This window comes from Oncorhynchus clarkii, chromosome 19 (assembly GCF_045791955.1).
Source record: "Oncorhynchus clarkii lewisi isolate Uvic-CL-2024 chromosome 19, UVic_Ocla_1.0, whole genome shotgun sequence".
NCBI lineage: Eukaryota > Metazoa > Chordata > Actinopteri > Salmoniformes > Salmonidae > Oncorhynchus > Oncorhynchus clarkii.
The window spans coordinates 13,976,614-13,996,864 of record NC_092165.1 but is presented as its reverse complement, the minus strand read 5'-3'; the positions used below and the strand labels follow the sequence as shown (position 1 = coordinate 13,996,864).

The 20,251-nt window shown below is 44.7% G+C and overlaps 1 protein-coding gene across 4 annotated transcripts in view; it reads right to left on the bottom strand.

Annotated features, from left to right (window-relative positions):
• Positions 1-20,251, bottom strand: part of LOC139374734 (teneurin-3) — a 320,057-nt gene that overhangs the window by 73,129 nt on the left and 226,677 nt on the right. For all 4 annotated transcript variants that reach the window (XM_071115855.1, XM_071115856.1, XM_071115857.1 and 1 more), the window contains 3 exons: positions 16,301-16,495; positions 14,110-14,310; positions 9,594-9,779 (listed from right to left, as the gene is read on the bottom strand). In XM_071115855.1, coding sequence (XP_070971956.1) covers positions 9,594-9,779; positions 14,110-14,310; positions 16,301-16,495 — 582 coding nt within the window. The remainder of the gene's footprint in view (positions 1-9,593; positions 9,780-14,109; positions 14,311-16,300; positions 16,496-20,251) is intronic.

The following is a 20,251-nucleotide window of genomic DNA, read 5'->3' as shown; positions in this document are numbered from 1 at the left end:
AATTGCTTACACAATCTTAGGATGATGCTTGCTGTAACTTCACACTAACACACACACAAATTCCCTTAGATGATGCGTGCTGTAACTTCACACTAACACACACACAAATTCCCTCAGATGATGCTTGATGTAACTTCACACTAGCTCACACACACACACACACTGGCTCAGGTGGCAGCTTGATTGGCCGTCATCCTCTCCCTTTCCCAGAGTGGAACAGGATCCCTTAATAGAACTAATGGAACGTCAGGGTTAAGAAAACAGCAGCAATCATCCCTGAACCCTGAGCAAAGGGGCAGCAATTTACCAGCTAATTGCACTAAAGATTTCTCATTTACTTCCATCATATTCCACTCACATCGGGACAGGGAGGACTGTGTGTGTGTGTGTGTGTGTGTGTGTGTGTGTGTGTGTGTGTGTGTGTGTGTGTGTGTGTGTGTGTGTGTGTGTGTGTGTGTGTGTGTGTCCGTCTGTGTGTGCATGTACAGTATGTATCTGTGTGTGTATGTACAGTATGTATCTGTGTGTGTGTCCATCTGTGTGTGTATGTACAGTGTGTGTGTGTGTACATATGTGTGTGTATGTACAGTGTGTGTGTGTGCAAGTGTGTGTGTGTGCCTGTGGGTCAAGCTGCAGAATTAATCAGCCTCTTATAGACATCAATGCTTCATTATTTGTCGGGACAATTCTCGGCGGCTGCTGATTAAAGTGACATTAATCTGGAAACAATTATATATCACAACGTCCAGACCCACTCAATCCCCACCCTGAGGTACAGATGGAGAGATGGAGGGAGGAGAGGAGAGGGGGATAGAGAGGGTAGAGAGATGAGGGGGAACGGAGAGAGAGAGAGCACAGGGGTTAGAAGAAGGAGAGAGAGTGAGCAGAGGGGAAGAAGGAGAGAGAGAGAGAGAGAGAGAGCAGAAAGAGAGAGAGGGGAAGAAAGAGAGAGAGAGAGAGAGAGAGAGAGAGAGAGAGAGAGAGAGAGAGAGGGAGAGAGAGCAGAAGGAGAGAGAGGGGAAGAGAGAGAGAGAGAGAGAGAGAGAGAGAGAGAGAGAGAGAGAGAGAGGGAGAGCGAGAGAGAGAGAGGGAGAGAGAGCAGAAAGAGAGAGAGGGGAAGAGAGAGAGAAAGAGAGAGAGAGAGAGAGGGAGCAGGGGTAGAGGTTTCTGGCATGTATCCATTGATTTAACATGATCTTAATTAACGTTTACTGCGCTGGGGGCCTTTAACAACCCCCTCAGCTCCAGGTGAGCCTACCGTAAAAACAGGGGGGCCTCCTCTTAGACTTGAATCATGCTATAGCTCAAAGTGCTCCAGAACCCATTGAGGACAATGAAAAACCACTACACCCACCCATCCCCCAATCAATCCCCAACATGGTTATTACTGAGCTATGAGGCTATGAGCCTCACTCATTCCCTGGTCCATAGTAGACGCACACACATACACACAAACACACACACATGCACGTGCACACACACGTACACAAACACACACACATGTACACACAACCGCACACACAGTGATGTATGTATAATAACGATAGTGTGTGACACATGTGGCTACACTGACGGAGCTACCAGCCCGTTAAGAAAGAAGCCAGATCAGTGGTAACACAGAACAGCCATTCAGCAGTACTGAGAGGGGGATTATGAGCTTCCTAGTTCCCAAGCAGAGCCTCGAGTGTAGCAGCGTTAATTAACTATTGAACACAGTTACCGAAATTATTTGGCCTTTGTGAATAAAATTTGACTGTTTTAACTACACAATTGAGTTTACAAACTGCTGTGTTTTGCGTGTGTGTGTTTTATGAAACGCTAACCTTGAACAGTTTTTTCCCCCGCGTTTTAAAAGACAAATCAATACACAAAATGCTACAGTAGCTAGTAGCTGAATCTAAAGTTGGAGTTGAGGATGGACACCGAGACCAATCATTTTGCTCTCTCATTTCAGTGGAATATATCAATAGTAGATGGTTTGAATTTGTAGCGAGCGAAAGAGGAGTGTATGTGTGTGTGTGTGTGTGTGTGTGTTGTCTAGCGGGCATCAGCCTTGGATGATAATGAAGAACCATCAGGCACTACACTGACCTGGAGGCAAACAGACATCTGGGGAGAAACAGAACCAGGCACACAGACATCTGGGGAGAAACAGAACCAGACACACAGACATCTGGGGAGAAACAGAACCAGACACACAGACATCTGGGGAGAAACAGAACCAGACACACAGACATCTGGGAAGAAACAGAACCAGACACACAGCCATCTGGGAAGAAACAGAACCAGACACACAGCCATCTGGGGAGAAACAGAACCAGACACACAGCCATCTGGGAAGAAACAGAACCAGACACACAGCCATCTGGGGAGAAACAGAACCAGACACACATACATCTGGGGAGAAACAGAGCCAGACACACAGACATCTGGGGAGAAACAGAACCAGACACACAGCCATCTGGGAAGAAACAGAACCAGACAGACTTGCAGCTGGTGGGAGTGTGTTTGTGTGTGAGGGAGAGTGTGTGTGTGCATGAATGTGTGTACAGTATGTGTGTCTGTGTGTGTGGAGGCACGTCTGGTGGTGCCGGGTGAGATATTGCTGGCTCTGCAGTGCTATTCTGGGCGATGGAGAGATGTGAGGGGGGGGGGGGGGGAGGGATGACTGCCCCAGGAGAGGAAGGGCAGAGGGGGAGAACAGGGAGCCTGGGATGGGGTTCTGGAGCTGGAGTGCTGGAGAAACCTTGGGGCAGTAAGTCTGCAGTTTCCTGGTTCTCAACTAATACACTCAGCTGCACTTCTCAGAACACACACACACGCACCCACATGCACACGCAACAATATTTTAACAATATTCCATACGCTACTTTAAAATCAGTCTCCGTCACTTATGGCACCCTATTCCCTACACAGTGCACTACTTCTGACCAGCGCCCTATAGGAGTGATTTGGGACACGTCCTCAGTGTGACTGAAGGAGACAACCCTACTGATGAGGTATTCAGAAGCAGTAATAATAATAATAATAATAATAAGCAGAAGAAGCAGAAGAAGAAGAACCTGTGGCTCTCTTAACAAAACCTAACGAGGAGCATTGTACAATGCTCCAGAAGGAACGAGGAGCATTGTGCAAGTCCATAAAAATGTACTTTTCTATCCTCTGCAGAAGAGTATTTTGGAACGATGATAATAAAAGATCATATGAGATCTTGGTTATTGGACATGATTGTTATACAAACACATCGATGATTCAGTCTGTTCACTGTAACTCAAATCGTCAAGGGAAGACATTGTTATCGGTTTGTTGCTGCAAAATTCTTAGCAAACTTACATAAACTGGACATCATTTATTTCCAAGGTAGCACAAACGATTTCAGCCAATTTAAGTTGTTTTCTATTAAAGAAGGATACTTCCACGTCTCAGAGACATCAATTCATTTGCTGCATTTTGCAAGCAGGGACATTAGAGTAAAATCAAGGACACTATTTTACCACTACCAATCACACACACGACACAGTGACCATCACTGTGTTTTGTATGGAAAAGCAATAGGCTGAGTAGAAATGAACGTTGGACTACTTCCTTAAAGCCACTCAAAATGGAGATGCATCAAGCCACCTTGTGTCAGACAATGACAGAGAGAGAAAGAGATAGAGTGGAGCCTGAAATGATTGACACCCTCGATAAATATGGGCATTAACGACTGTAGAAAATAAATCAGTCAAATAGTGAGCTATATTGTATGCAAAAAAAAATGGGGAGATTATTTTATACTAATACAATTACTCAGAGAAAAACATTTTGTTTAATAAGTAATATCTCAAAAGGGTAGGGGTCAAAGGTATTGACACCCCCAGCACGCAACGACTACATCAAGCTTGTGACTCTACAAACTTGTTGGATGCATCTGTTATTTGTTTTGGTTGTGTTTCAGATTATTTTGTGTCCAATAGAAATGAATGGTAAATAATGTATTGTGTCGTTTTGGAGTCACTTTGATTGTAAAATAAGAATAGAACATGTTTCTAAACACTTCTAAATCAATACGAATAGAACATGTTTCTAAACACTTCTAAATCAATACGAATAGAACATGTTTCTAAACACTTCTAAATCAATACGAATAGAACATGTTTCTAAACACTTCTAAATCAATAAGAATAGAACATGTTTCTAAACACTTCTAAATCAATAAGAATAGAGCATGTTTCTAAACACTTCTAAATCAATAAGAATAGAACATGTTTCTAAACACTTCTAAATCAATACGAATAGAACATGTTTCTAAACACTTCTAAATCAATGTGGAATATATCATGAGACACGCGATCGTGAATAACGACGAGTGAGAAAGTTCCAGAAGTTCAAAAGATCATACCCCCAAGACATGCTAACGTCCCCCGGTATTGGTAACAGTGAGAGGTTAGCATGTCTTGAGGGTATGATCTTTTGATCTTCTGGAACTTTCTCACTCGTCATTTATTCACGATCGCATGTCTCGGAGGGGAAAAGAAGACAACTTAATAACTACTGCGTTCTTCTCTTCTCTCATTCAGCATTTGCTATGGGGGAAGAGGGGGATGTCTGTAGCAGACAAGTAATGAAGGAGTAGCTAAACGTCACTGCCTCCTAACGCTCAATAAGTCTGAATGCTGCACTGTAGTTCCACTGCATATACAGTGGCAAGAAAAAGTACCTGGATTTCTGAATGAATTGGTCATAAAACTCGGATCTTCATCAACAACAGACAAACACAGTCCGCTGAAACTAATAACACACAAACAATTATACGTTTTCATGTGTTTATTGAACACACTGTGTAAACATTCACAGTGCAGGGTGGGAAAAGTATGTGAACCCTTGGATTTAATAACTGGTTGACCCTCCTTTGGCAGCAATAACCTCAACCAAACATTTTCTGTGGTTGCGGATCAGACCTGCACAACAGTCAGGTGGAATTTTGGACCATTCCTCTTGACAAAACTGTTTCAGTTCAGCAATATTCTTGGGATGTCTGGTGTGAACTGCTCTCTTGAGGTCATGCCACAGCATCTCAATCGGGTTGAGATCAGGACTCTGACTGGGCCACTCCAGAAGGCGTATTTTCTTCTGTTGACGCCATTCTGTTGTTGATTTACTGCTGAGTTTTGGGTCGTTGTCCTGTTGCATCACCTAACTTCTGTTGAGCTTCAATTGGTGGACAGAAAGCCTAACATTATCCTGCAAAATGTCTTGATAAACTTGGGAATTCATTTTTCCATTGATGATAGCAAGCTGTCCAGGCCCTGAGGCAGCAAAGCAGCCCCAAACCATGATGCTTCCTCCACCATACTTTACAGTTGGGATGAGGTTTTGGTGTTGGTGTGCTGTGACATTTTTTCTCCACACATAGTGTCGTGTTCCTTCCAAACAACTCAACTGTAGTTTCATCTGTCCACAGAATATTTTGCCAGTAGCGCTGTGGAACATCCAGGTGCACTTTTGCAAACTTCAGACATGCAGCAATGTTTTTTTTGGCTTCTTCTGTGGTGTCATCCCATGAACACCATTCTTGTTTAGTGTTTTACGTATCGTAGACTCGTCAACAGAGATGTTAGCATGTTCCAGAGATTTCTGTATTTAGCTGACTGTAGGATTCTTCTTAACCTCATTGAGCATTCTGCGCTGTGCTCTTGCAGTCAAGAGGGAGAGTAGCAACAGAGTAGCAACAGTGAACTTTCTCCATTTCTAGACAATTTATCTTAACGTGGACTGATGAACATCAAGGCTTTTAGAGATACTTTTGTAACCCTTTCCAGCTTAATGCAAGTTAATTCAGAATCTTGGGTCTTCTGAGATCTCTTTGTTTGAGGCATGGTTCACATCAGGCAATGCTTCTTGTGAATAGCAAACTCAAATGTTGAGTTTATAGGGCAAGGCAGCTCTAACCAACATCTCCAATCTCGCCTCATTGATCATTGACTCCAGGTTAGTTGACTCCTGACTCCAATTAGCTTTTGGAGAAGTCATTAGCCTAGGGGTTCACATACTTTTCCCAACCTACACTGTGAATGTTTAAATTATGTATTCAATATAGACAACAACACACTATGTGTGTCTTAGACGATGATCAGATCAAACTTGATGACCAATGTATGCAGAAATCCAGGTAATTCCAATGGGTTCACATACTTTTTCTTGCCACTGTAATAGACTGTCTCAACTGGTGTTCTACTGAGACAGCGTGAGGATATGGTAATGCAAATCAGTGTTGACTGAACATTACACTATACACTCTTTGTTTGAGTTGTTGTGAATAAGCGATTGGATAAGGACATACTGTATGGTATTTGTTTTGGGGGGGGGGTTGTACTGTGATTGTGTACGAGGCAATGCGGTGAGACTGTCCAGGGTCAGAGCGGGGTGGCAGCAGTGGGATCCGTCCCGTACTAAACAGTCTAGAATGTTCTCCTGTTCTATCCTGGTTGACGTCCCTTCCCCTTTTGGAGGAAGTCATTCTCTTGCTAACGTCTTTATCTTTACCTTCAGCAGACACAAATGATGCACGGTGGCCCTCACCACCTCTGACGCGCTACTCTGAAACAGGAGAGAACATCTCAAGGACAGAGAGGTGGAACTTTTAAGGACACTGACTCACGTCCCAGCCAACCCCTGCAGGGTGTCAGTTTCAGACTAGGGCTTCAAGGAGCATCCTGCCTTTGTATTTTGGTGTCTGAATGCTAAGAAAGAGTGTCTGAAGACTAATAATGAGCCAAAAGGTGTTATTTTCAGGGGAATTAGGCAGCTGTAGGTGCTTCCTTCATAGGGCCAGAGCTAATCAGACACACATTATTGACACAGAAGAAATGAACTATATGATGATGAGTAGAGTGAGTCAGTGTGTGTGTGTGCGCTCACATTTTTTATGTGTGTGTGCAGAGAGTGTCACGAAACCTGAAAACACACCGCTGGGGTACACCATGCCTGTCACTAAGCCTGTCACCATGCCTGTCACCATGCCTGTCGCATGCTTCCCAGTCAAAACAGTTTGCACATATATTATGACAAAATCACGACTTTTTGTTTGTTTTGGTGTTCGGCAGCTTTTTTTCCCGGCTGTTCACGCACACAACATTTTTGCTTGAGAGGCAAGTCCAAGTTCGGTAGCCGAAGTCTACGCCCCTTCGCCGGTGATTGGTCAACAGTACTACTCCTAGTAGGAAGGGATTGTCATTCAATGAGAGATGACTAGTTGGGGCCTCCCGGGTGGCACAGTGGTTAAGGGCGCTGTACTGCAGCGCCAGCTGTGCCATCAGAGTCCCTGGGTTCGCGCCCAGGCTCTGTCGTAACCGGCCGCGACCGGGAGGTCCGTGGTGCGACGCACAATTGGCCTAGCGTCGTCCGGGTTAGGGAGGGCTTGGCCGGTAGGGATGTCCTTGTCTCATCGCCACCGACTCCTGTGGCGGGCCGGGCACAGTGCGCGCTAACCAAGGTTGCCAGGTGCACGGTGTTTCCTCCGACACATTGGTGCGGCTGGCTTCCGGGTTGGAGGCGCGCTGTGTTAAGATGCAGTGCGGCTTGGTTGGGTTGTGTAGCGATGAGACAAGATAGTAGCTACTACAACAATTGGATACCACGAAATTGGGGAGAAAAAGGGGTAAAAAAAAAAAAAAAAAAATGAGAGATGACTAGTTAACACGCACATTTTTCACTTGAGAAATAATGCGCGACGAAGACTTCCTCTGCAAATCCGTCAAAATTCATTACAGAGTTTTTGATTAATCATATATTAAGTAGGAGTATTTTGAGGAAGTCTTACTGGGTATGTTGTTACTATGGTGTCTCAATAGGGACAAACATTAATATTGCTGAGTTCTGCTAGGAGAAAACCCACCCTAGTATGCGGGCTCCTTAACTCTAACTTGACCGCTAAATGAGTGGGGGACACCACGCTAAACTCTAACTCGACCGCTAAATGAGTGGGGGACACCACGCTAAACTCTAACTCGACCGCTAAATGAGTGGGGGACACCACGCTAAACTCTAACTCGACCGCTAAATAAGTGGGGGACACCACGCTAAACTCTAACTCGACCGCTAAATGAGTGGGGGACACCACGCTAAACTCTAACTCGACCGCTAAATGAGTGGGGGACACCACGCTAAACTCTAACTCGACCGCTAAATGAGTGGGGGACACCACGCTAAACTCTAACTCGACCGCTAAATGAGTGGGGGACACCATGCTAAACTGAGTGGGGGACACCATGCTAAACTCTAACTTGACCGCTAAATGAGTGGGGGACACCATGCTAAACTCTAACTCGACCGCTAAATGAGTGGGGGACACCATGCTAAACTCTAAGTAGACCGCTAAATGAGTGGGGGACACCACGCTAAACTCTAACTCGACCGCTAAATGAGTGGGGGACACCACGCTAAACTCTAACTCGACCACTAAATGAGTGGGGGACACCACGCTAAACTCTAACTCGACCACTAAATGAGTGGGGGACACCACGCTAAACTCTAACTCGACCACTAAATGAGTGGGGGACACCATGCTAAACTCTAACTCTGGCTAATTCATCTGATTTTTCGTTTGAATAACGGACCAGAACCTAATAAAGACGGCCAGCCACAATGGGGACATCCGCTCCACAATGTTGACCAATTGAGTGAAGCGGAACGACGCCTCAAAACGCACCCCTGCTGAGTTTGTGCTGCAGAGATCGAGGCAGAACAGAACACGGGTTCTGTGTGTGTGAGGAGAGAACATGCATTCTGCTCCGCAATCGACTTCATATCAGGGAATCAGCCGACAAAACAAGATTTGCTTGATAACAATTGAGTAGGTTTTGTGATGTAGGGGTTGAGAGGGAAACAATTAACCAAACATGATTTCTCAGTTCTCTTTAGGGCTCGTATCTTTGCATCGTATAGAGGAGGCTTTGGCCTGTTTCAGTGTTTGGTGTTTGTTTCACACCCGGCTTAAAAGCTAAACAACAACGCGCCAGGCATTTACAACCCTGCTCTGTACCCTCTTGTTAAGACGGAGAGCTTGGAACAGGACACACACAGTCTATCTTCTCCACACTGCCTTAACGACAGTAAATGTAAGTGTTTTGATAGAGGTTAAAGGTCAGCAGCGCCCCAGATCACGTGAGTGACTACAAAGAGCAGGCTGCAGAGTGGGAGGGAGTTGGCCAGGCCCTTGTAAAGAGAGGGATGGAGAGTGGGAGGGAGTTAGCCAGGCCCTGGTAAAGAGAGGGATGGAGAGTGGGAGGGAGTTAGCCAGGCCCTGGTAAAGAGAGGGATGGAGAGGTTTGAGAGGAAAGAGGAGACTGGGATCAGATGCTACTTCAGCTGGCTGTTCAAAGCCATATAGACCCGCAAGTTGGAGTCCTCCGTGGTGTGAGAGCTGGGGGAATCATGGATGGACAGACAGCTTCAGAGGTAGAGGAGTGTGTGTGATTGGTGTTTGTGTGTGTGAGAGAAAACGTGTGTGAAAACGTGTGTGTTTCCTTGTAACAATGTCTTTAATCGTCGACCCATATGATGTATTCATGTGTATGTCCACTGTAGGAGTGTGTATTCTTCAGTAGACCTACCGATGTTGCAGTGCTCTCCGGTCCAGCCCTGGTTGCACTCACACTTGCCCTCCTTGCAGACTCCATTCTTAGTGCACATGGGGTGGCAGGCCTTCTGGTCACAGACCGTACCCGTCCAGCCCTCCTCGCAACGACAGCTGCCCCCGAAACACACGCCGTGGGGGCCGCAGTCCACCACACACACCTCTGTACACGCACGCACGCACGCACACACACACACACACACACACACACACACACACACACACACACACACACACAAAGGAGGAAATGTTAGCGTCAGTGTGTAATGATGTGTAATCGCTAGCTAGTTATCTGTGTGTGCTAGGAGCGTCCACTGTGCAAAGTATCGTCACCCACTTTGTAGAAACACATTCATTCATAACAAACAAAACAGACATAAGGTTTCATCTTTCTCTGTATCAACTGTAGCCAGGCAGGGTCTCCGTTGGCACAATGCTTCCACTATGGTCAGCGGGTGGGGTGGGGTTCGGGTGGATATGGTTGTCAGCCTGGTATTTCTCAAATAACACCTTGCTACCCTGACACGTCTGTCCCCCGTGACACGGATGAAGAGTCTGGGAGGTTTTGAATGTTCCTGGGTGGGGCACAGTGGTGGGGGTGCGTGGTCCTGTGGTGGGTGTTGGTGTAATATGGGGTGTGTGTGTGTATGCGTGCGAGTGGGGGGGGGGGGGGGGCAGAGGTGTGATCATTGAGTATGAACAGTTCAGTCTATGAGAATAGACATATTGAACTTCACCTCAGACAGGGTTAGAATAGAATAAGGGTAGAGGATGGGGAGACACTGTTAGCCAGACACAAGGATTCCCACTGTGCCTGAACCAGAACGACCAAACCAAACAACCACAGATAAATCAATCCTGGGCCCATAGATGGACGCCTGCACACAATCTAGGCTTGTTTGGTACAGACTCCCGACTGATGGAATGTTGTCAGTTGAGATGGAACTGTTTTTGTCTCTGTTCTGTTCTTCAGAGTTTAGACCATTTGAACCAGAAGTGCGCGTTAAAATTCCACCTATCACTTTTAGCTCTGAGTTGAAGTGACACTTGTTTTCCATTCTTTTTTGTTGCGGTTAAGAAGAAGACAGGAACGCCTTTATTGATACGACCTTGAAATATAAACTGAGGGGAGAGGTGTTTGAAGGAATTGTTGCTTGCACAAAATATAAGAGAGACACTCAACACTTGACATTTTTGTCATTTAGCAGACGCTTTTATCCAGAGCGACTCACAGAAGTGAGTGCACTCACTTTCGTACTGGTTCCCACGGGGGAATCGAACCCACAACCCTGGCGTTGCAAGAAAATCCTCATACAATGTTAACTACAGTGCTATAGCATGAGTATAGGAATAACAGCATCTGAAATGTTGCCACTTCTTGGACTCTTTGCAGGCAGGGACAAATAATCGACCGTAGGACCATTGCTATCAGACAGTGGCTAAGAGAAGCAATTCCGGTTGAAGTCAGTGGCTAGATAGAAGACATTGATTGAGCGGTGTTCTCTTAGACAAGCTATCAGTCAGTGGCTAGAAGACCAAGAGGTTCCTCTCTGAGTCATTCCAGGTAAGACCACAAGACCAACAGACCCCCGACCGCTCAGTCTTTCTCGGTCTCTAAAGTTCCATCAGCCCCCTGGAGGGGCTTCGCTCAGTGTGGGCCGCCGCTGCCCGTGGCGAGCTGCCATTACCGGTGTGTGTTTGTGAGAGAGAGTGTGTTGTGTGTCAGGAAGTGGCGCTGTTCGTCACTGTCATCGCCGTGTCGCTGGGGCGGTGTGTGTATGGGTATGTATGTGCGAGACGTGGCGGGCGCTGTCTGAAGCAGGGAGGAGGGAGGGAGGGAGCGAGCGGCCTGGAGGGGTGACCAGACTGAGGCTCTGGTCACGTCTGTCTGAAGGTCATCGCGGACAGCCGCAAAAATATTTAGGTTACCTCCGATAGAAAGTGCGAGAATTTAGGTCAATTCTCACATAGAAATTTCATTGCGAGGAAGGATGTTTGACATGCTTTTGACATTATTATCTTTAAAAAGAATAATGTGTGAATCACTCCGCCCACTCTGGAAAGTCGATGCATGTGTAGAGCATATTGTTCCAAGCAATACCTATTGAAATGAACAAGATAAAAAAGGGTACTTTTGACATATAAATATTTCTATATTTTCTATTTTTCATATCAGAATCTCCACTATAAGGAGTATAATGACACCAAGATGTTGTGTGTATCATGCACGGTTCACAGATCATACGGTCTTACACAACGCATGTATAGGTCTAAAAATGGACTCAAATTTCCACTTCCTCCTGATTTAAAAACAAACAAAAAAAGTGGGAGAAATGTCAAACATCCGTCCTCCCAATGAAGTTTCTATGAGAACCACCAGAACAAATCAATATTTTCAAACTGTCCTGGTGTGGAATTGCCCTCCATTCTCTCTCTCTTTCTCTCTCTCTGTCTCTCAGTCTCTCTCCTTCTCTCCATCCCTCCCTCTCTGTTCTCTAGTAATTAGCAGTGCAGTCTTATTTAATTTAAACTCGGTGTAATTAACAAACCCCCGGCCCTTGCTCTCCCTCCATCCGTCCTTCTCTTTGCTGGCTGAGCCAGTGTGTTAGAGGCAAATAAACACAGCTTTCTCTCAAATGAAAAATGGATCAGATCGATGTGATCTCTCCTCTCTAAGCCCAGTTAATATAAAAATCACACTGCGGCCTTTATAACAGCATTAGTCAACAAAGCAGCAGTGAAAAGAGAGAGATAAAGAATGAAAGAGAGAGCAATACAGTACAAAGAATATACAGTGGGGCAAAAAAGTATTTAGTCAGCCACCAATTGTGCAAGTTCTCCCACTTAAAAAGATGAGAGAGGCGGGTAATTTTCATCATAGGTACACTTCAACTATGACAGACAAAATGAGAAAAAAAATCCGGAAAAATCACATTGTAGGATTTTTTATGAATTTATTTGCAAATTATGGTGGAAAATAAGTATTTGGTCAATAACAAAAGTTTCTCAATACTTTGTTATATACCCTTTGTTGGCAATGACAGAGGTCATTACTTACTTTTTTGTAAGTCTTCACAAGGTTTTCACACACTGTTGCTGGTATTTTGGCCCATTCCTCCATGCAGATCTCCTCTAGAGCAGTGATGTTTTGGGGCTGTTGCTGGGCAACACGGACGTTCAACTCCCTCCAAAGATTTTCTATGGGGTTGAGATCTGGAGACTGGCTAGGCCACTCCAGGACCTTGAAATGCTTCTTACGAAGCCACTCCTTCGTTGCCCGGGCGGTGTGTTTGGGATCATTGTCATACTGAAAGACCCAGCCACGTTTCATTTTCAATGCCCTGCTGATGGAAGGAGGTTTTCACTCAAAATCTCACGATACATGGCCCCATTCATTGGTCCCATAATTCTCCCAATTCTGGATCATACAAATGCTCTCTAGCAAACTTCAGACGGGCCTCGACATGTACTGGCTTAAGAAGGGGGACACGTCTGGCACTGCAGGATTTGAGTCCCTGGCGGCGTAGTGTGTTACTGATGGTAGGCTTTGTTACTTTAGTCCCAGCTCTCTGCAGGTCATTCACTAGGTCCCCCCGTGTGGTTCTGGGATTTTTGATCACCGTTCTTGTGATCATTTTGACCCCACGGGGTGAGATCTTGCGTGGAGCCCCAGATCGAGGGAGATTATCAGTGGTCTTGTATGTCTTCCATTTCCTAATAATTGCTCCCACAGTTGATTTCTTCAAACCAAGCTGCTTAGCTATTGCAGATTCAGTCTTCCCAGCCTGGTGCAGGTCTACAATTTTGTTTCTGGTGTCCTTTGACAGCTCTTTGGTCTTGGCCATAGTGGAGTTTGGAGTGTGACTGTTTGAGGTTGTGGACAGGTGTCTTTTATACTGATAACAAGTTCAAACAGGTGCCATTAATACAGATAACGAGTGGAGGACAGAGGAGCCTCTTAAAGAAGAAGTGGGAGAACTTGCACAATTGGTGGCTGACTAAATACTTTTTTGCCCCACTGTAGATGGGAAGGCCATGGCACAACTGTGTGAGAGAAGCTCTGTGAATGTGAATGACATCTTTACTAGACATCCAGCTATCTCCACGTAGTGAATGAGTAGTAGCTAACAAATTACAGGCTAGCATGCTAATGTTCAAACAAGTTAATGAGTTAATGAGTTAATGAGATGCTAACATGCTAATGTGCTAACAACATACCAAATGTACCAAATGTAATAGTGCTGAGTTAATTTGAGGTTAGCATGCTAATGTGCTAACAATGTACCAAATGTAGTACTGCTGAGTTAATGAGACGCTAACATGCTAATGTGCTAACAACATACCAAATGTAATACTGCTGAATTAATTTGAGGCTAGCATGCTAATGTGCTAATAACGTACCAAAAATGTAGTACTTCTGAGTGAAGGCTACCATGCTAACAACTAATAACCTTTACCAAAGTTCAAACAACGTGCTCACACCAACAACGTACCGACAGAGCAGTCGGGGCCGGTCCAGTTGGTGTCGCAGGTGCAGGTGCCGCTTTCGCTTTGGTAGGTGCCGTGGCCGGAGCACTGGTCGGGGCACATGGTCTTGAGGGTCTCACAGTTGGTTCCCCCCCAGCCCGGGCTACAGTGGCACTCCCCATGGATACACACACCATGGGCCGAACAGCCAGGGTCCAGGCAGTCCACTGGAGGGAGGAGGGGAAGGAGAGAGAGGTTGATTTGTTGCAATCAATTCCCAACCAACTGCTGTCACTTTGGATTGTTGCACAGAGCAAATGTAAACATACAGTACACAAACACTCACTGTGGAACAGAGGAATTGTGTTTGTGTGTGTGTCGGTGTGTGTATGTAACCGATGTGAAATGGCTAGCTAGTTAGCGGTGGTGCGCACTAATAGCGTTTCAATCGGTGACGTCACTCGCTCTGAGACCTTGAAGTAGTCGTTCCCCTTGCTCTGCAAGGGCCGCGGCTTTTATGGCGCGATGGGTAACGATGCGTCGAGGGTGGCTGTTGTCGATGTGTGCAGAGGGTCCCTGGTTCGAGCCCAGGTAGGGGCGAGGAGAGGGACGGAAGCTAAACTGTGACATTGATGCTGTTGACCCGGATTACTGGTTGCTGCGGAAAAGGAGGAGGTCAAAAGGAGGGTGAGTATAACCGATGTGAAATGGTTCGATAGTTAGCGGTGGTGCACGCTAATAGCGTTTCAATCGGTGACGTCACTCGCTCTGAGACCTTGAAGTAGTTGTTCCCTTTGCTCTGCAAGGGCCGTGGCGTTTGTGGAGCGATGGGTAACGACGCTTTGAGTGTGGCTGTTGTGTGCAGAGGGTCCCTGGTTTGAGCCCAGGTAGGGGCGAGGAGAGGGACGGAAGCTATACTGTTACATGTATACCATCTTTGAGTTTGTGAGTGTCTACAGCTCAGCGTTCAACACTATAGTACTCACTAAGCTAAGGACCCTTGGACTAAACACCTCCCTCTGCAACTGGATCCTGGACTTCCTGACAGGCCTCCCCCAGGTGGTAAGGGTAGGCAACAACACATCTGCCACGCTGATCCTCAACACTGGAGCCCCTCAGGGGTGCGTGCTTAGTTCCCTCTTGTACTCCCTGTTCACCCACGACTGCGTGGCAAGGTACAACTCCAACACCATCATTAAGTTTGCTGATGACACAACAGTGGGAGGCCTGATCACCGACAACGATGAGACAACAACCTCAACCTCAATGTGAGCAAGACAAAGGTGCTGATTGTGGACTATAGGAAAAGGAGGGCTAAACAGGCCCCCATTACAGGCAGGTCGAGAGTTTCAAGCTCCTTGTTATCTACATCACCAACAAACTATTATGGTCCAAACACACCAAGACAGTTGTGAAGAGGGCACGACAACATATTTTCCCCCTCAGGAGACTAAAAACATTTGGCATGGGTCCCCAGATCCTCACCTGTTGTATTGTGCGCATGTGACAAATAAAATGTGATTTGGTTTGTCTGTTGATTCCCAGCAAGTTGCCTGGAGCTGATGCTTGTTGAGCTGCAGTTACTTCCCTCTGCTGTCTCAGTGATGATGGATCTTAATCTGTCCATTGACTACTGACAGGGTCACAGACCTCACAATAACATTCACTGCAAACTAATTGCATTAGCGTCGGTTTGTGGTGTGTGTGTGTGTGTGTGTCAATAGGAGGTTGGCAGAGATACATTTTACTGAGCAGCGAAGATGAGATTTTCTCCCATAGGGAAGTGAAATAATTGGATCTAATGTACAGACAGAGCTAGCCTTCTGATGGGTTGTTTTGTAGGCTAGCGTAGCAGGTACATGCCAGGATAATTTAGCTAATCTAATATTCTCCATTCTCTGTCAGTGTGTGTGTGTGGTGCATGTGTGCGTGAGTGTGTGAGAGCGAGTCAGTGTGTGTGTCACAGGCCACGCATCGATGGGGACAGCAATGTAATTATTTGCTCTGTGAAGTAGAGAGTAGCAATTGTTTCTGTAATACTGAACTATTGGCTGGCGGTAACGATTATGAGGGTGAATGCTGAGCAATCACACACTGACTGGCTGACAAGGAAGGAAGAGGGGAAGGGAATGTGCCTGAACACACACACACACCGAGGAGAGAAGGAAAAGGACCGTGTAAATCAAAAGATCCCTCTTAACAGGACTGATCTCTTACCTTCTTCACAGTTGTCTCCCTTGTATCCGGTGTTGCAGGCACAGACGCCCATGATACAGATGCCGTGTCCCCCACAGTGGATGTCTATGCACTGGTTGCTGGGCACGTCACACTCGGTCCCCTTCCAGCCACTGAAGCACAGGCAGCGACCTCTGGAGTACTGGCCGTTACCACTGCACAGCACGGGGCACGAAGCTGCAATGGGACACAGAGGGACGATGTTGGTATATACAGTGTGTATGTGCATAAATACACACACGAGCATACACATAATACAGTGTGCACACTCACACATGCATGGCAACATAGTCTCATGAGATAGATGTTCCATTTAAAAGATTTTGCAATATTGTAAATACATGTTTTTTTGTTGGAGTAAAATAATGCATATACATGAGGTCACCAGGTTAATGGAGCCATATACAGGGTATCACTAGGTTAATGGAGCCATATACAGGGCATCACTAGGTTAATGGAGTCATATACAGGGTATCACTAGGTTAATGGAGCCATATACAGGGTATCACCAGGTTAATAAGATATATACAGGGTATCACTAGGTTAATGGAGCCATAAACAGGGTATCACTAGGTTAATGGAGCCAAATACAGGGTATCACCAGGTTAATAAGATATATACAGGGTATCACTAGGTTAATGGAGCCATAAACAGGGTATCACTAGGTTAATGGAGCCAAATACAGGGTATCACCAGGTTAATAGAGAGATATATACAGAGTATCACTAGGTTAATGGAGCCATATACAGGGTATTACTAGGTTAATGGAGCCAAATACAGGGTATCACTAGGTTAATGGAGCCAAATACAGGGTATCACCAGGTTAACAGAGAGATATATACAGGATATCACTAGGTTAATGGAGCCATATACAGGGTATCACCAGGTTCATGGAGATATATATAGGGTATCACCAGGTTAATAGAGATATATACAGGGTATCACCAGGTTAAGAGAGATATATACTGGGTATCACCAGGTTAAGAGAGATATATACAGGGTGTCACCAGGTTAATAAGATATATACAGGGTATCACCAGGTTAATAAGATATGTACAGGGTGTCACCAGGTTAACAAGATATATACAGGGTGTCACCAGGTTAATAAGATATATACAGGGTATCTCCCCAGGTTAATAAGATATGTACAGGGTGTCACCAGGTTAACAAGATATATACAGGGTGTCACCAGGTTAAGAGAGATATATACAGGGTATCACCAGGTTAATAAGATATATACAGGGTATCACCAGGTTAATAAGATATATACAGGGTATCACCAGGTTAAGAGAGATATATACAGGGTATCACCAGGTTAAGAGAGATATATACAGGGTATCACCAGGTTAATAAGATATATACAGGGTGTCACCAGGTTAAGAGAGATATATACAGGGTATCATCAGGTTAATAAGATATATACAGGGTGTCACCAGGTTAAGAGAGATATATACAGAGTATCATCAGGTTAATAGATATATACAGGGTATCACCAGGTTAAGAGAGATATATACAGGGTATCACCAGGTTAAGAGAGATATATACAGGGCATCACCAGGTTAATAGATATATACAGGGTATCACCAGGTTAAGAGAGATATATACAGGGTATCACCAGGTTAAGAGAGATATATACAGGGTATCACCAGGTTAATAGATATATACAGGGTATCACCAGGTTAAGAGAGATATATACAGGGTGTCACCAGGTTAATAGAGATATATACAGGGTATCATCAGGTTAATAAGATATATACAGGGTGTCACCAGGTTAAGAGAGATATATACAGAGTATCATCAGGTTAATAGATATATACAGGGTATCACCAGGTTAAGAGAGATATATACAGGGTATCACCAGGTTAAGAGAGATATATACAGGGTATCACCAGGTTAATAGAGATATATACAGGGTGTCACCAGGTTAAGAGAGATATATACAGGGCATCACCAGGTTAAGAGAGATATATACAGGGTGTCACCAGGTTAAGAGAGATATATACAGGGTATCACCAGGTTAAGAGAGATATATACAGGGTATCACCAGGTTAAGAGAGATATATACAGGGTATCACCAGGTTAAGAGAGATATATACAGGGTATCACCAGGTTAATAGATATATACAGGGTATCACCAGGTTAAGAGAGATATATACAGGGTGTCACCAGGTTAAGAGAGATATATACAGGGTATCATCAGGTTAATAAGATATATACAGGGTGTCACCAGGTTAAGAGAGATATATACAGAGTATCATCAGGTTAATAGATATATACAGGGTATCACCAGGTTAAGAGAGATATATACAGGGCATCACCAGGTTAAGAGAGATATATACAGGGTATCACCAGGTTAAGAGAGATATATACAGGGTATCACCAGGTTAAGAGAGATATATACAGGGCATCACCAGGTTAATAGATATATACAGGGTATCACCAGGTTAAGAGAGATATATACAGGGCATCACCAGGTTAAGAGAGATATATACAGGGTATCACCAGGTTAAGAGAGATATATACAGGGTATCACCAGGTTAAGAGAGATATATACAGGGCGTCACCAGGTTAATAGATATATACAGGGTATCACCAGGTTAAGAGAGATATATACAGGGTATCACCAGGTTAAGAGAGATATATACAGGGTATCACCAGGTTAATAGATATATACAGGGTATCACCAGGTTAAGAGAGATATATACAGGGTGTCACCAGGTTAATAGATATATACAGGGCATCACCAGGTTAAGAGAGATATATACAGGGCATCACCAGGTTAAGAGAGATATATACAGGGCATCACCAGGTTAAGAGATATATACAGGGTATCACCAGGTTAATAGAGATATATACAGGGTGTCACCAGGTTAAGAGAGATATATACAGGGTATCACCAGATTAATAGATATATACAGGGCATCACCAGGTTAAGAGAGATATATACAGGGTATCACCAGGTTAAGAGAGATATATACAGGGCATCACCAGGTTAAGAGATATATACAGGGTATCACCAGGTTAATAGAGATATATACAGGGTGTCACCAGGTTAAGAGAGATATATACAGGGTATCACCAGATTAATAGATATATACAGGGCATCACCAGGTTAAGAGAGATATATACAGGGTATCACCAGGTTAAGAGAGATATATACAGGGTATCACCAGGTTAATAGAGATATATACAGGGTGTCACCAGGTTAAGAGAGATATATACAGGGCATCACCAGGTTAAGAGAGATATATACAGGGTGTCACCAGGTTAAGAGAGATATATACAGGGTATCACCAGGTTAAGAGAGATATATACAGGGTATCACCAGGTTAAGAGAGATATATACAGGGCATCACCAGGTTAAGATATATATACAGGGTATCACCAGGTTAATAAGATATATACAGGGTATCACCAGGTTAATAGAGATATATACAGGGTGTCACCAGGTTAAGAGAGATATATACAGGGTATCACCAGGTTAAGAGAGATATATACAGGGTATCACCAGGTTAAGAGAGATATATACAGGGCATCACCAGGTTAAGAGAGATATATACAGGGCATCACCAGGTTAAGAGAGAGTTATATAGTGAGACAGAAAGGGACACAGAAGTCACTTCAGCAACTCTTCAGTATCATTCGGAGGGAATATAAGCAGAGTGCTGATGAATAGTGATGGATGGAGGGACATTATACTTTCTAATGACTTGTGAGACCCTTTCCTCTTTGTTTTAGCTCCAGCCAAGCACACAGTGTTCTATAGTGATGAAAGGGGAGATGGAGAGAGCCTCCTTGATGGAGGTAGTACTTGGCAGAGACGCAGAGGTACTGACTGCCTGAATCAATGTGTGTATATGTATGTATGTGTGTGTGTGTGTGTGTGTGTGTGTGTGTGTGTGTGTGTGTGTGTGTGTGTGTGTGTGTGTGTGT